This window comes from Pteropus vampyrus, unplaced genomic scaffold, assembly GCF_000151845.1.
Source record: "Pteropus vampyrus isolate Shadow unplaced genomic scaffold, Pvam_2.0 Scaffold58, whole genome shotgun sequence".
Classification (NCBI taxonomy): domain Eukaryota; kingdom Metazoa; phylum Chordata; class Mammalia; order Chiroptera; family Pteropodidae; genus Pteropus; species Pteropus vampyrus.
In genome coordinates, this window is record NW_011888839.1 from 7,206,939 (window position 1) to 7,223,890 (window position 16,952).

The 16,952-nt window shown below is 33.8% G+C and overlaps 1 protein-coding gene across 1 annotated transcript in view; it reads left to right on the forward strand.

Moving 5' to 3' along the window:
- Positions 1-16,952, forward strand: part of FBXL4 (F-box and leucine rich repeat protein 4) — a 67,803-nt gene that overhangs the window by 18,276 nt on the left and 32,575 nt on the right. The window contains exons 4-5 of the mRNA XM_011360745.2: positions 3,819-4,164; positions 9,390-9,634. Coding sequence (XP_011359047.1) covers positions 3,819-4,164; positions 9,390-9,634 — 591 coding nt within the window. The remainder of the gene's footprint in view (positions 1-3,818; positions 4,165-9,389; positions 9,635-16,952) is intronic.

The following is a 16,952-nucleotide window of genomic DNA, read 5'->3' on the forward strand; positions in this document are numbered from 1 at the left end:
CTTGGAGGCAGGGAGTGAGTAGGTACACCCATCAGAATGCATTTATTCTTGTTTTCCTGTTCTATCCCTTCACTTTCAACTGGTGAAATGGAAGAGTGTTGGCAAGAGAACTTTCTTTATGCTGGCTACTAGATATGCTTACTAACTAGGAGAAATTTTAGTTACAGGGAAGCTTTTTGCATCCATGTGCCTGGCTTCCAACCTGAATACCTTAGAAAACTTGCTTTTTATGGTTTCCACTGATGAATATCTTGCTTCCTCTCATCATCTACCTGCTGCTTCCAGGGATCCCGAGAGAGACTTCCTCAGTGGGGTAACAACAGGTCAGCAGTCACACAGAGTGGTTTGTTTCTTCGTTTCCAAGCACTGGCCACATAGTAGGCATTTGGTACAATCAACAGAAAGAAAAATAAGTGGGCTGGTGAAGAGAATGCTGTTGGTTACCATTCCAGAATTAAGTGCTCTGAGTACAGACTGAAGCACAGCCTGAAAGGGATTCCAAGCTGAATTTTGCACATGTGATACTGTGGATTTAAAATACTTACCTAGAACATTGGAGTTTGTCAGATTTGTGCAGTAGATAAAAACAGTGTGAGTATATGTAGTAAGCACATAAATGTACAGACTACAGGGGCCATGACTTAAAGCAGTTTAGTGACATCGACACTCTCCTGAGTCCAGAGGATTAAGAGTTGTAGTCATCTCACAGAAAGGTGTGTGAGTGTCTATCTGTATGTATGTCTGTGTTCATGTGCACATTTGTTTGTATTTGTTTGCTTGTTTTCACTAACTAGTTTTTAAGATTCTGGCTTTAGTTTTCTAGAATAAAAAGATATTGTCATATTTTCTTGTTTTTAACTTTGAAATAATATATTCTAGTTCCATTAGGGAATTTTAAACAAAAATTCACTTTAGTGCAGATATCCCCAAATCAGTTTGTTTTGGTCTCATAGTTAATATTAACTTAAATGGCCATAGACCTATAAAATAATTTTTCCATCTTTTTATCATTTTTCTTTGTTATTTTTTAGATTATCAAGAAAAATCAAAATAAAATATAAATAAACCAATGATACTTGAAAATTTTTATATTTAGATATAGTTTTAAATGTTTCTAAAAAACTGATAAGATATTTATATTGTTCTACTTTAAGTATGTTATATTTACAGTTTATGATGTGTATATAGCTAAATATATAATGTCCAAGCTATGTAGAAGTCAGAAGCAAGAATGGTGCTAAAATAGCATTTATGCTGATATGTTTAAACATACTAGAAATGTTAAGAAAGTCAATTAAAACATCTTCTTAACCTTGTCTATTCTGCAAGATAGGGAGGGCATTAATAGATTAATACATTATTAAAGTAGCACATTTCTGTTTCAATCAGTGTTTTCCTTTAAGCTTATATTTGTGATTTTATAATTTAATTTACATTATACCATAAATGAAGATAAACATGAAGAACATGTTTTGTTTGTGTATTTATTTATTGCAAAAGACCTGGCAGAGATGATTTCTATATTACATTTTCAGCGTTTATGTTAAGCCTCATAAAAACTCCTCACTGAAACTAAAAAAGTAGATTAGTTTAGTTCACATGTGCTGTGAACCAGTACAGGTGGTTATATCACAGGGTCCTAAGTGGTCCTTATTTCTTGGACATGAGACGTTCCTCCAGCATCTTCTGATGTCATTTTGCAGTGGCAACAAAAGGATAAGTAAAACCAAAGTTTGAACTTTCTCATGCATTTCACCATTTACTTCATGATTCTTGGAACTATACTGTCCAAAATTTGGACTGCATTTTCCCTCCAACGTCATTTTAAATGTTTAAAACTCCTGTTCCCCTCTGCCTATATGGCTAGCTCTATTTAACTGCATAGATTTCCATTAGAGTGCTCCATTCAATGCCATTGTTAAGCTCTCAGAGCACTTCTTAGGTTAGGCTGGCATTCCAAGTTTGCTTTTCGGCATTGTCACAGGAAGCAGGTGCTCAGCCTGCTTTCCTTTCCTCTTAATACCTGCCACAACCTGCTCTATTCCTTAGAATTCCTCCTCTGCCTCCCAAGATGGGTTATAGAGTGAGACCAGTCTCTGTAGTCTTACTTTCATGTTGTCTCTGAATACAAATACTCACTGGCTCTTTATGTTTGGTGGATTTCATTCCTAATTTTTGTGAGAGAATCAACTAAACAAGCCAATATGGGGTAGTTATAAAAGTTCTAGAAAATGCAAAAGTTCCTACTGTTATAATTAGTGATATGTTGGTTAGAATCCTCCTTGAGCCCCTGCCTTAGGCTTTTATTTCTGAAGGTCGAAATGACCATACTTCCATCTCCATTCTCCCAAGATTGGTGCTACCTGTTCTTCTTGCTCCCATCTTGGCCTAAAGACCATTAGGCTAGCTGTATGTTGACGACTTCTGTAGTTTTGGTTCAGATTTCTCCCCAGAGTTTCACACTCTTTTATCTATTTCAGTTTCCTAAATACCTGGCCGTAATCAATTTTTACTTAGATCTCAGTAGGTCTTTGGGCCAAGGATATGAACTGACATTATATCGCAAGGGGAAAACCTCACATGATTAGTAAGTATATAATACATTTTAAGTGTTATTAGTAATCAGTAAATTATAAATTATGCCATACAGAGATATGGCTCACTATGAAATCAGAGATTATTTTTAAAAATAAGTAATGCTTCCAGTGGTCATTCTCATATACTATTGACATAAGCTTCTTTGAAAGCAGTTTGTATATATCGAGAGACTTAAAAATATTCTTAGTCTTTGACATAAAACCTTTATTAAAAAAAGTTCTGCTAGCTAAAGTAAATAGGAATAGAGGAAAGATAGTTATTGAAGTATTTTTAGTTTATGCTTCTAATTTCCTCTGATATTTTAGGGAACAATATTAGAGAAATGGTTACTTATGACATATATTTGAGAATGTTATGAAGGATGCTGTGTTATGAAAGATCTTTAAATAATTTTGGAAAATATTTTTATAAGAAGACATGTGAAGAGATGCAATATGAGTTGGACCTTGAAAAATAGATGGGCAGATAGTTATAGGTTGGATATTTCATTGGAGGGAGACAATATAAGCAAAGACAAAGGTGGAAATTAAGTTTATTATCTGGAAAGTAGTGATTAATTTGACTGGAAAGGAGGTGTTCATTTTGGAGGAACAGCAGAAACTGTTATTCACCTGTTACGTGCTAGATACTTGCTCTAGGTCCTGAGGATACAAGGATGACTGAAAGATAACAACAATGAAAATTTAGAAGAGACAATTTCATGAAAATTTTAACAAAAGTTAATGACTAGTTAAAAGTATAGCAAAGATAATGAAAGTTTTGATTTTTGTATGACATCAGTAACAGAAATGGAAAAGCTAGAAAAGGAGACCCTTTGTGAGGCAAGATGATCAGTTTAGTTTCTACCTTGGTTTAGGACATGCCCAGGAGAGCTTTATCCTGTGTGCTTTATTCTTACTTTGGGTTTACTTTTTCTATAAAAGTGAATGTTGTTCTTCATGTACCTCTCACTATGTATTCCAGTTTTTAACCGACCAATGTGAAATCTGCCAAAAAGGACTTTCTAGGGAGTTGTAAAAATAATTTATGTAATAAAAATATTTTAAGAAATAAAGTCTGTTTTTTTGTGTGTCTTGGAAATAATACTTGTGTTTGATTCGGTTCACCTTATTTAATGCCTTTGCTTCACACTGTAGTGTATTGAGCATGGGGCCATAACCTTAAGGTAATAGTAAATCTCATTCTAAACTGTATTATAGGGAAGTTTCTTTCTTTGGCAGATGGGAGATTCTGTGGTCAGAGAGGCCTACGAAGGTGAATGCTTCCCAGGCTCGCCAGTTTAAACCTTGTGTTAAGCAGATAAATTTTCCCACAAATCTTATACGGCTGGAAGTAAATAGTTCTCTTCTGGATTATTACACTGAATTAGATGCAGTTGTATTATATGGTGTGAAGGACAAGCCAGTGCTTTCTCTCAAGACTTCACTTATTGACATGAATGATCTAGAAGAAGATGACTATGAAGAAAAAGATGGCTGTGGAATGGACAATCTTAACAAAAAGCTTAGCAGCACTGCCCTCAGGGAAGGGCCAAATAATGGATATTTTGATAAACTACCTTATGAGGTAAGCCAAAAATATTCAGTAGCAATATTGCATATAACGGTATAATTTTTTTTAAAGTTTAGGTATTAATATTTGTTTTGCTAGATATCAGAGAAATAGAAGCATTGGTAAGGTGTACATAATCCGATATACTGTATATTTTGAATTTGGAAAAACTAGACAAAATTATGTTAAGTAATTTCACCACTTTTATTTTGGATGACTAGTGATTTTTGGATAAACTATTAAATATGTTATCATATCACTGATTAGCAATAACCAAAATACATAAATCAATAATAAATTATACTCCGCTTTAAGTCATAATTATACAATGTAAATTTGGGCAATATGTGCTTAACTTTGTTTAGGTTAAATTAAAGATGTTTTACTATTAAAAATAAGATGATTAATAAGATTGTGAGAGGGATGCTTATTCTATTTATTAGTCCACAGTTTCTTTAAATGTCCTTTATTCTTTTATACCAACTCTATTTTATATTCTAACTAGCTATAATTTTTAGTCTAAGCAGGTATAGAGTGCCTTTACCTAAAGTCTTGTTTTCAGTGTGTCTCTATAGGAGTGTTTCTACAGTATATTTAGTATCCCTGGCTCCTAGGCATCAAATGCCAGTAGCACACCTACTGGGGGTGGGGGGTAGGGCCAGGCATTTATATCCCTTGCTGAGAACTGCTGTGTGTAGTTAGAAAGAATATAATAAAAAAATTTTAAAGAAAATTTGATAACCTCAAATTTTAACCAGTTCATACTGTCCTCCTTCCAAATTGGTGGGTATTTCAGGTTTCATTATAATAACACAAGTAGTTTAACTTGCTTGGAACAATGATAGCCTCTTGCATGCTTATGAGTAAGTATAATGCCTGCACAACATTTTGCAATTAAAATGCTATGTATGGTACACCCTGTGAAGTAGCTAAAGTTGCCACATAAAGATGAATTTAAGGATCCAAGGTGATTCAGTCGGTAAGCTCTGGGACTGTGATCCAACCCAGGCCTTCTAGGTCAAGACTTGTGTTATAGAATGGAAGCTTCACAGATTTGACAAGACCATCTGGCCCTTAGTGGAAGGAGGGTGGAAAGAAGAAGGAAGAGTTGAGTTGGGGAAAGAGAAGAACATGTAATAGCGACAGTGTTGTTCCCCAGGGCTCCCAGGAGGATCTGTCCTAGCAGCAGTGGGAGCAGTTCATCTGGAGGAAACTAAGTCACTTCTTTGAGTCTTACCTATTTCCTAAAACTACAAAATAGAAATTTAAATTCAGCAAATATATTTTAAACAGTTTTATTGAATTTATACAGACCCAATAAAATACTTGACATGTAACATTCAAATGAATAACTGAGGGGAACTTCAAGCAGAGAGAAGAGAATATACAAAAGTGAGAAGAAGTGAAACTGTGTGGGAACTCCATCATTCAATATGGCTAGAACAGGATTTGATGGCAGAAGTTGCAAGAGATGAAATTAAATGGAGACTTAGGGCTGCCTCAGTGCAGAACTCCAAAGGATACCATTTGCATGGATGCCATTGATTGGAACATCCCAGCATTGACAGAGCATGGCTTACTCAACTGCATCATAGGGGGCTCTGTGAGTTTTACTGAGATTTGCATTTTATTCCTTCAGCCAGTGGTCCTATGTGTCTCCAGTACACAGCAACATTAGTTGGGGGGAGTCATATATACCTTAGACTTTATAGATCATTTACTTTTGGTAAAAAATTAGAGTATATCCAAGCTTATACCTATAGTAATTTCACATTCACTTTCTCGTGTTCTCTTGTATTCTTCATGTGCTTTTTTTTTTTTTTTTTTTTAAGTGGGAGAGAAAGTGTGTAGTAATAGCTAACATTTCAGGAATTATACATAATATGCAGGCATTTTTGCACATGCTTTGGCCCACAATTAGAATAATTGCCCATGTATTTAGCATCTGGAAACTTAGTCTTTCACGTGTGTCATGGTTTTAAAAAGATTGTGAACCTTTTTTTGTAGTCAGTAGGGAAACATTGAAGGTTTTATTTTATCTTTTAAAGGGGAGTGACAAAATTGAGATTTCTGTCTTAGATTACTCTGTTGGGAAATGAAGAACAGACCAAAAGGAGGTGAGGATGGGAGGCAGAGACACCAGTTAGGAAGCTGTTGCAGTAACTTGGGCAAGAACTGATGGTGTCCTGAATATTGTAAGGTTTGTAAAGGAGATGAGTGGGAGAAATATTTCAGAGATGCAGCAGGTAGAAATCAAAGGTAACTAGTGAGTGTGGAGATGAAGGAGAACATCATAGGACTTTTAGGTTTCTGAGTGAAATGACTCAGTGGATGGACATGCCATCAATCACAAAATAGTGGGCAAAGGTGGAAAGGGCATATTGACTTTGAGGTGCCTGTGATTCATCAAAGCAGACTTGTTTGGTTGAGGACAATAGGCAGTCGTTATTTGAGTTTGAAACTCAGGAGAAAGGTCTGAGTTTACATTTGAGTGAGGGGAGGGCTACCATGGTAGATGAAATTGACCAATGAAACTCTGCAGTGTGAATAAAGGGCCAGGAATAGAATTCTGGGAATACTAACATCTAAGAATCACATAGAGGAAGACACATCAGAAAAGGCACTTGGAACAAATATGAGATTGTCTTAAAAGCAAAGTGATAGGAAGCCAAAGTATAGAAAACATAAAAAGGATGTATTCGGTGATACTGCTGCAGAGAGTAAGTTACAAGTGCCTACATGTTTTGGTCATTGAGAGGTCTTTGATAGTCCTTTATCATTACCAGTTCAGTGGAGGTGTGACCATAGATTGAGAGATGAGAAAATCTTACCTAGTATTTGGTTAAGGCATCAAGGAAGCAGGAAGAAGCAGAGACAAAAAGTGTTTACTCTGAATATAAGCAGAATAATAATTCTGTTGATATACTCTAGTTATAGGCCGTAACTAGGTAAGACTGTCCACCAGTAATGAATAATACTTGGTATCTTAACACTTCACCCTTTGTGTTACACTCAAAAGCACCCCAAGCCTTGCCATATATATCAAAATGAGGGAGTGTATGAACTTATTATAGGTATATCTGTTCTAACTTACCTTTTAAAGGTAATTATTTAAAGGTAATCCAAATTATTTCAGTGGGAAAAACCACATTTAAATATATCAAGTGGTATAATGTTTTACAGCTGAATTATAAGTAGAGCGGTTTTGAGGTTGGATAAACTGTTTTGAGGGTCCTTCCCATCATATCACGTCCTGTATTCGCTGTGGTATCGAATAGTGCTTTATGCTAGCATACCTGACTATAAAAGCACATTTTGACAGACACTAGGCACTAGCTGAGTAATGATTAATGAATGTTGTCTTGTAGGCCTGACACCTGTTATCTTTTATTTAATCAAAATCCAAAGTGTTTTTTCACATGTCAATGTCATGGTCTCAGTGACTTTTCATTATTCTTTTTCTTTTCTGATATTTGCTTAAAATGTAATATTAATTATCATAGAATGTTTTCACACAATGTACATCTTTTAATATTTGTGACTTTTGTTTGGAATGATGCCAAAAATTGCTGCGAGTTATTTAAATTACAAATCATCTGGAAAAAGTAAATTATTTATTCTGTGATACAGGAATATATTTAACTTTTAATGCCTCTTTGTACTAACTGCTTAAAAATTCTACTGAAATAACTTTTAATATTGTAGTTAAAACAACAAATTTTTAATTCATTTTACAAATATTTAAGGTCCTACATTGCTGAGCCCAGATAGCTCATAGGTTCTTTCAAACATTTAAGGAACAGATAAATTCTATATTATTTCATCTCTTTCATAGCATAAAGAAAAAAGGAAGTTGTCAACTTTTTTATGAAGCTGATGTAACACTATGGCACACACCCCTTAATGTTATTTTTGAAATCCCAGTTCAAATCTTAGAAGTGAATAGCAAAAACACCCCAAGCCTTACCATGCTCAGTAAATGTGTTAGTCCGCAGTGCTCATGCTTTATGTATACTCTTAAAACTTATTTTAAGTATCATGTTGTCACTCTTTATTTTTTAATATTTTTGCCTAAAACAGTGAAGTTCTGACCTGAAATTAATACTGGGCCCACATAGTCAAATAAATTGAAGAAGAACATTTACATTAAAGGGCATATTTGCAAAATAGAAAGTGTAGCTAGATAAACACATTGCATAAAGTAAATTCAACCTCTCTCATCTAAAGATTTTTAGCATTTAGCAAACATTTGATCTTTTATTCCTTTGTTTCTTGGCTCAGAATAGGCTATTTAGCAGGAATTCTTTGAGCATTAGTTTAGAAGCCCCCAAATGTTCACCATTAACAAAAAATAATAAATCTTGAACTAGTTCACGGAAATTATTTTAATTAGAAATAAAAATCTTTTTGATTCTTCCTCTTGAATACTTTTTAGTATCTGTTTGCCACTCCATCATCACTTCCAACTGCCTGAAGCTGACCCCTGTTTTCTCTTTCCCGGAATTCTGCAATAACCCATTGGCTGCTTTCCCTCCCTGCCTCCAGTAGTACCCCCTGCAATAATCTTTCGAAAACACAAATCTGACCATGTCGCTCTGCAGCTTAAATTCCTTCAGGACTCTTCATTGCTTTTAGGATAAATCCAAGCTCCTCTGTGAAGCTTTTTGTAATCCGGTCCTTCCCTCTCTCTCTCTCGCCTTTCACCTAGCTTGCTTCTCACCCTTTAAAGTTGAGCCTTCCTGTTACAAATTCACTTTCACGTTGCGGTTAGGCCTGTGTCTTGTGTTAGCCTCTAATAGCTAGCTGCCTGTGCTTCTCTCTGTCAAAGCTACTAAACCTTGTCATTGTTCTTACACCAATCCCCACTGGACTCTGAAAACTGAAAGCGAGAACTCTTTTTCTGTCACTGTTTAGTGTGTGGTAGATGTTTAGTAAATTTTGGATCTATAAAAATTGTATTATTCAATAGATTACCAAAATATATCTTTGCACTGTAAAAAAAATATAAGTAGTCAATATGAACTGAGTACACTTAGAACAATTTTGAAATGTACTATAGTCTTATGTATGTATGGTTTCTTCTGCTTTAGATAATTCGGTTGAATATTGATTTTTCTTAGTATGTCAAAACTATTGTTATAAAATACATGATACTAATGTTCTTTATTAGACCATATGTGCTTAATAAAGTGATACTTTTTTTTTATTCCTGATGATCTTGGTTTCTCTGTTTTTTGTAGCTCATTCAACTGATTCTGAATCATCTTACACTACCAGACCTATGTAGATTAGCACAGACTTGCAAACTGCTGAACCAGCATTGCTGTGATCCTCTTCAGTACATTCACCTCAATCTGCAACCGTACTGGGCAAAACTAAATGACACGTCTTTGGAGTTTCTACAGGCTCGCTGCACTCTCGTCCAGTGGCTTAATTTATCCTGGACTGGCAATAGGGGCTTCATCTCTGTTGCAGGATTTAGCAGGTTAGTGCCAAGCCTTGTTGAGTTTATTTTACCAGCAGGCTGTACTTACTATGTAGTAGTTTCCATAATAAAGTTTGAAGTTATATACCATGTACTTTACAGAAATAAAAAAGAAGTACATTTGGTGCGTCATCATGTTCAGAATGCTTCTGCTTATAAATGTAAATGAGTTTCACCATCCTCTTCAGCTAAACTTCATAATAATATGAAGTGAAGCTATGTCCCTTAACCCCTATTTTTTCAATCCCAAGTAACTTTTAACAGAGCTCCTTTTTTTTTCTTTCTCTTATTTTCAGCACTGATGATTAACACATTTAAGAAACTATTTCCAAATCAAAATCTACCTCTCTAATGTGATTTGTCAGAAATGGAAAACAATTTATTATAGAACATTTTTAATTAAATCTTAATTACATGTGCAATACATCACCCAAATTTAGAAGCTCATTTAAACTAATTATGTTGAAAATGCAATTGCATGCTAAATAGGCGACCACACTTGCAGACCTGCCCAGGTGTTTCTGCTTCGTTCTATTTAAGCATTTAGTTTCCTTACTATTAAATGTCACCTGTTAAACATTTGAAAGCTTGCACAAGTGCATATTCATTTAGTAATGCCATAGTAATTTTTCTTATGATACAAACAGGTGTTTTTCTTTTAACTTTGATGGTAGTTATTCTCATTGTATGTTATAGTATAATCCCATCATTTCATTAGGTTAAATAATGAAGGAGTAGAAACTTTGGGAGAAATTACATATTATTTTTGATTAATGAATAATCTTCTAACCTGTTTTTAGAAGTTAAAAATGAACTTTGAGCTCTCCCTACATACATCCCCAGCGCATATATTCTTGAACAGTAGTTTATGAATTAGAAATTTGTATATTGAGCCTTGTTTCTCCTTGACTTACTTTATAAAAATAAAAATGCAATTCTAGAAAGTAAATATATGATACCATTAGATTTGGATGAAATAATGTTTGAAATAGTAAAAATGTTTTCAAATTATAACATTGATAGTTTATGCATTGAAGTAAAAATATACACAAGCACATATGGCGTATGGCACATGAAACCATGGATGCACTGAGTGTCTTTCTGCTGGAACTAGAGCCAGGAGAAGAGATTCTTGGATAAAACATTATGGTATTGTGGGTCAGAGAGTCTGAAGATTTTATAACATACTATGTATACAGCATTATTTTTCATTATGTAAACTTGCTTACGAGGGGATATCTGTAGTAGAAAAAGAAGGCATTTCTTTTTAGCAGTATCATTTCAGTGAATGTTCAGAGAATTTACATTTTAAAAATTGCTTCACATTTGACAGCTGTCTAGTGGAACACAGTTCAGTTCTTCCTAGTTCCTCTTGCCCAAACACACACACTTTATTAACAAATTTTTCTCTCTGCTAATAAGATCAAGAAGAACTAAAGCTAATGGTAACTGTGGGTATTTGGAGCATACACTGTAGATTATAAACCGAGACAAACTGAGAGCAGATAGAACAGTTGGTGTCAGTAAGCATTATTTTAACTTATAAGGACCTTTCCTGTATTTTAAGTAGCCTTCATAGCTCTTTACTTAATGTTTCTCACTATTAAAAATGTATTGTTTGTTTTCAGCCCTTTATCTGAAAGGCATTGTAGTTGTGTTGACCATGTGAAGAGATGGATAATATAGTCCTCGCCTCAAGCTACAGTAAAATTATAAAGATAAACACATAAACATATCCTTTCAATATCTTTATAAGTAAAATAACAGGGTGGCAACTAACGAGTATAGACATTAAAGCAAACATTGGTAGTGAGTGGCCGCATTCCATCTTCTTTGGCGAAATGTTGCCTGTAAAAATGATGTAATGAGTAAAATAAAGGTAATAGTAAATCAAATTTTTTTTAAACTCTCTTTATGTAGCTCATTCTGGTGCATGAGCAGAAACATGAAGTTGTGAGAAGAAAACTTAGCAATACTATTTTTTAAATTTTAGACTCATAAGGAATAAAGATCATTTTTGCAAGGTTAAAGCTCCACTCTACTTTCTCATCAGCAATTTCTCTTTTATTTTCAATTCAAACACATTAGTTGCTGTGGGGCTGTTTGAGTAATCATAAAAGTACATACATAAACTTAAGTTTCCCCTATTTTACTGTAGTTTTCAGCCAGTAAAACCATAAATCTTAATAGCATTCTTTTAAGCATATCATTTTTCCCATTAAGAAAAGAAAAAAAATTAAATAACAGGGAGAGAATCTTTTTGGGGATGGGAGACATTGGAATTTTGCTTTCTGATTGCTGTTGGCCCCCAATGACTTGACTGCTGAATTGATAGTCATTCTAGCTTGTAGGCAGCATTCCCAGAATAAACAATAAATATTCATGGCTTGATTATTAATGAATAATCTTTGAATAAGTATGATCTATTTGTGCTCATTAATGTGAAGACTTATTTATAATACTTTAAAGAAAAAAAAGTACAATTTTTAAACTAGAGACCAGTGATAATGAGCTGCTTTTTGAGCAAGTCTTTGGGAAGTTTGATTTAGTTTATTTTTGTTGCTTAAAAACCTTATCCTCACAAATTGGAATTGTTTAACTGGATTTTAAAGAACTTTTTAGGAATTTATATTTTTCAAAATAGCAGGTAAATAGGTTAAATTGATATCATAAGAAGTTAAACTTTTAATCAGTTATTAATATACTATTCTATCTACAGATTAGTGATTTGCAATTTCAAGTACTGCTCCTGCATACCTTTACTTGTTAAAACCACGTTTATTGTAATTCTCTTTTTCTTTTATAATAGTTTCCTAAAGTTTCAGATATTCCTTTGCCTACCTGTCTGTCTGTGCTTTGAGGCTTAATCATATCATTCTGATGTTCAAGAGCCCTTAGGTTTATTTTTCCACTACTATTTTTCTTCAGGTAGTTGCCCAAACTAATCACCTTGATCTCCACTTCAGTTATATAGATTTTACCCCTAAACCCTCTTACTTGTTCCCTTCAGAAAACATTCTTGGATGCTTTCTAGATTCAAGAACTTTACAGGTGTTTTGACACAGAGCTGCAGTTTTATGGGATAAAGAACTTATTGTCTACTTATATGTTAGTCTATTCAGTTGCTTGCCTGTATTTTATACAGTTGGTTCTTTTAGACTGTCAATACATAGAGAGTAAGAGACAATTTTAAGACTTTCTTTCTCTTTCCTTCTACTATTGCTGGATAGTACCATAAAGAATTAATCAGGAAGTTTTGTTTTTAGTGGCTTTATTTTGAATAAGATGTAATAAATAGTGTTCCAAGTTATTTTGGATTAAAAATTACCTTAAATATGCCATTTTATAAAACTCAGTGAAGGCCAGCTAACAAAACATAAGATTAGGAATCAGAAGCAATGGATATTTCTATCTAATTTTCCCCTTACCTTTATACATCAGGCGGATTGTGAGGATTAGTACCTTTTATTTTGTGATAAGTAAATTCAGATTAAATCATTTGTTCATGTGATGTTAATTATTTTAGAGTGCAAGTTACCATTTTGTAAATCACTTCTTATGTGTTTACATTACTCTGGACGAATTAATTCACCTCATAAGGATAAGCAATTTATTTCTCTCTCCAGAGACTCCTTTTCTCATAGCAGGAGAACTAGTTTGGGATTGTTTATCTGAACTTAGGTCTTCTCATAATACCTTTAATATCAAGAAATATTTTATGAGAATTCATAACATGGAATGAATAGGCTGTAGGAAATAAAAAAGCTGTAGTTCTCCTTTCGGGTGGCTGGTATTACAGTTGAGATGAATAGATGATCAAGACAAAAACATATATGTAATTATGCATTAAAATAAAACTTACATGAGGAGCATTAATGAAAGAAATAAGAGTTGTGTTTAGCTAATTAATTGAGTTTATTGTTACTTCTATTTTCTTGGAATGGAGATATTTTGAAAAATTAGGTAGTATAGATCTTGTAAGTTTAAGAAGAGAGAATATGGGGATATTGAACAAATAATCTGCTCACAGTAAAAATATACAGAAAGGTAGTATAGGTGTAATCATCTTTACTGTGCTTTCAAATTCTGTCAGTCATTAAATCAGGTTGGGAAGTTTTCTAGTCTGTTAACAGTTGGTTTTCTGGTGGCTTGATATCACTCTATAAATGCTTTGGGAGTAAAAATTCAATAATGCTAGTGAGGAGAAAAGGAATGTCAAAGTATCCCAAGTCTGATATGAAAAAGAATTGTAGAACAACGTACTTTGCCAAATAATGAGGACCTTCAAGAGATGAGATGCCTAAACATTTTAATTTTAAGAGAGTTAATATATTTATTTAAGTTCTTTGATCTGCAAATAATTTTAGAAGTATCAATCAAAAAAGGATATTTATTAGTTCTCAGAAACTTTATATCCACTTCTAGATCGCTAGCTTATAAATAATGAAAAACTACCCATAACTACTATATATTCTCAAAGTAAGGTGAACATGATGATTTCGTCATATTTCTTTGGAATAGTTTGACCCAATGAAGGGAAAATACTATGAATCTGTAAAACTTTGTCTGTTACAGAATAAAGGAAACAAATTCATCAAGTGAATTTTCATAATTGAAAGATTCATTCAACAAACTCTCATCAAATATTTTTTTTTTACCTGCCTGACATTGTGCTAAGTACTGGTATACCAAGAATCTATTTGAATTGTCAAAGGATTTGAGGTAGCTTATAAAACTCAATATAAACAAATTAGTCAGTAAGGAAATTGTGATTAAGAGAAAAATAAATAGTGGTTGAGAAATAGATGACTTGTGAGTTCAATTCACTATATAGAAAGTATGTCCTAATTTAGTATACATTGCCTACCTTTGAGATAGATCTAGAATCTGAATATTGGGCACCATATTCAGTGCTACTACCTGGATCCAGTGCATCATTCTCTCTTCCATGAATCTTGTAGCAGTGTCCTGATGGTCCTTTATCCCTCTTTCCTTCAGTCTGTTCTGCTCACAGAAACCAGAGTGATCATGTTAAAATGCAAGCAGATTGTGTCACTCCTCTGCTCAAAACCCTCTGATGATTGAGAATCCCTTCTCCCTCAAAATAAAAGCCAGAGTCTTTATAGGACACACTATATGAATTGCCCCTTACCTGTCTGATCTGCTCCTCATCACCCTCTCACTTTATGCCTCCTGCATTAGCCTCCTTATATTACTTCATTCTAAGTGTTATACTGTCCCTAAGCCTTTGTGCTTGCTTTTCCCTTTGCTTGGCATGCTTTATCCAGACATTTGATTTACTCACTCCCTCCCTTCCTTTGGTTCTTAACTCACCTTCTCAATGAGGCTTCTCTGACTACCTTATCCACCCTTGATATTTTCTGTTGCTCTTCCTTGCTTTTAGTTTTCTCTTTGGCACTTTTTACTCTCTACTATACTATGTATTTTACTCATTTATTTGTTTATAGCCTACCTGTCTTAACCAAAATGTAAGTAAACTCCATGAGAGCAGAGACTGTTTTGTCCACTCCTAAGTCCCAAGTGCCTAGAGTAATGTCTAGGTCATAGTAGGAGCTCAATAAATATTTGTTGAATGAATGAATGAATGTGCTTGATGCAAACTGCAATTTAGTTAATACAACTAGCAAAGGTAACAGTAGTCAGAGGGAGTGGGAGGAAATCCAGGAAAGAGAGTAGCTTGAGGAGTGTCAGAGAATTTTAAGGAGTGGGATGAGCATTTGTATGAAATGCCACAGATCCACAATGTGGATCTGAATTACAAGGACTGAAAAGAAAGGTCATTGAATTTGCCTATTAAAAGAAAAGGGTGAATTTAGGGAAACCTACATATTGCACTGAATTAAGACTAAATGGATATTCAGGTATAAATAAGATGTGTGGGCTACAGAGTTATTTGCAATATTTTAAATTTATAGCAACTGAATTTTTTTATTGTTTGAATGTGAGTTGGCCAAGATTTAACTTTTATTTTAATGTTTGTGAGGCGCTTTGACCTTTATAAACTGCTTTCACGTATTGTTTGATGTTCAAAACCACCAGACAGTGTGGTAAGTGTTGTTACATAATTCTAGTCTGCTTTTACAGCTGAGTCTTGGGTAAGTGGCTTTTCCAAGGTCCCAGGCTAGGAAGTAGTGGAACATGGAAAAAAAAATTCAGCTTTTGACTTAGGAGTCCAGTGTTACTTCCTTTATTTACTTAAGTGATTGATTTTGTCAATTTTATTTTGTGTGTATTTAAAAGCTAATTAAATCATTTAGGAAAAATATGTGGCATAAATAAACTAACAGTATATTACTGGTATGACACTGAGACAGGAAAGAAAATGTCAAGAGACTCAGGGATGATCGGTGTACTGTTTAAGGGTTTGCTTAGTTGATAGTTTCATGGATTCAAATACTCCTAGACTTATATTTACTTTTAGATTATTTTCAGGTGATGATTATGGATAGGACAGTTTTTCCTTCACCTGTAATGTAATTAAAATAAATATTGTTATTCCTACTCTGATAAGGAATTTTGTGTCCTTCACGTTGAATTATTTCTGTATATCTTATATAAAGCTGCAATTGAATATCTTGTTATAATTTCAGCATTAGTCTAACTGCTAAATATTAACAGTACAAGGAACATATCACAACAGTACAGTGAAACCAACCTAGAAATTTTCTGAGTTGAGTGGAGGCTAATCTGATTTCTTTTGAGGTCATTTAATAAAAGCTGTCACTTTGTGTGCCATATTCAAAATAAATTATACAGTATTGAACAGATACTGTTTAGAGGAAAATATCTTCCAAGAGTTTAGAGTTTTGTTAATTTTTTTTTTTTTTTGGCTCTTACTAACTTAGATGTGAATTACATGTACATAGGAGAAATACACCCTCTGCTTTTTTAATTTTCTACATAGCATTAGCTGACATTTTATATGACGTGAATCCATTTTATCTTCTCAGGCTGATTTATTTTAGCCTAACCATGCCTATTTCGATATGCAGTAAATGAGGATTTAAGTGAAACAGGTTTTACATTTTCCCTAATAGAAATCCATTCTTCTGAAGGTGTTTGCTTAGAGTTAATATAATTCTAAAGTATTTGCAAAAATATCTCTTAGATTTATGAAATTCACAAGGAACTTTTATTTTTACAGGTTTCTGAAGGTTTGTGGATCTGAATTAGTGCGCCTTGAATTATCTTGCAGCCACTTCCTTAATGAAACTTGCTTGGAGATTATTTCTGAGCTGTGTCCAAATCTACAGGACTTAAATCTCTCATCTTGTGATAAACTACCACCTCAAGCTTT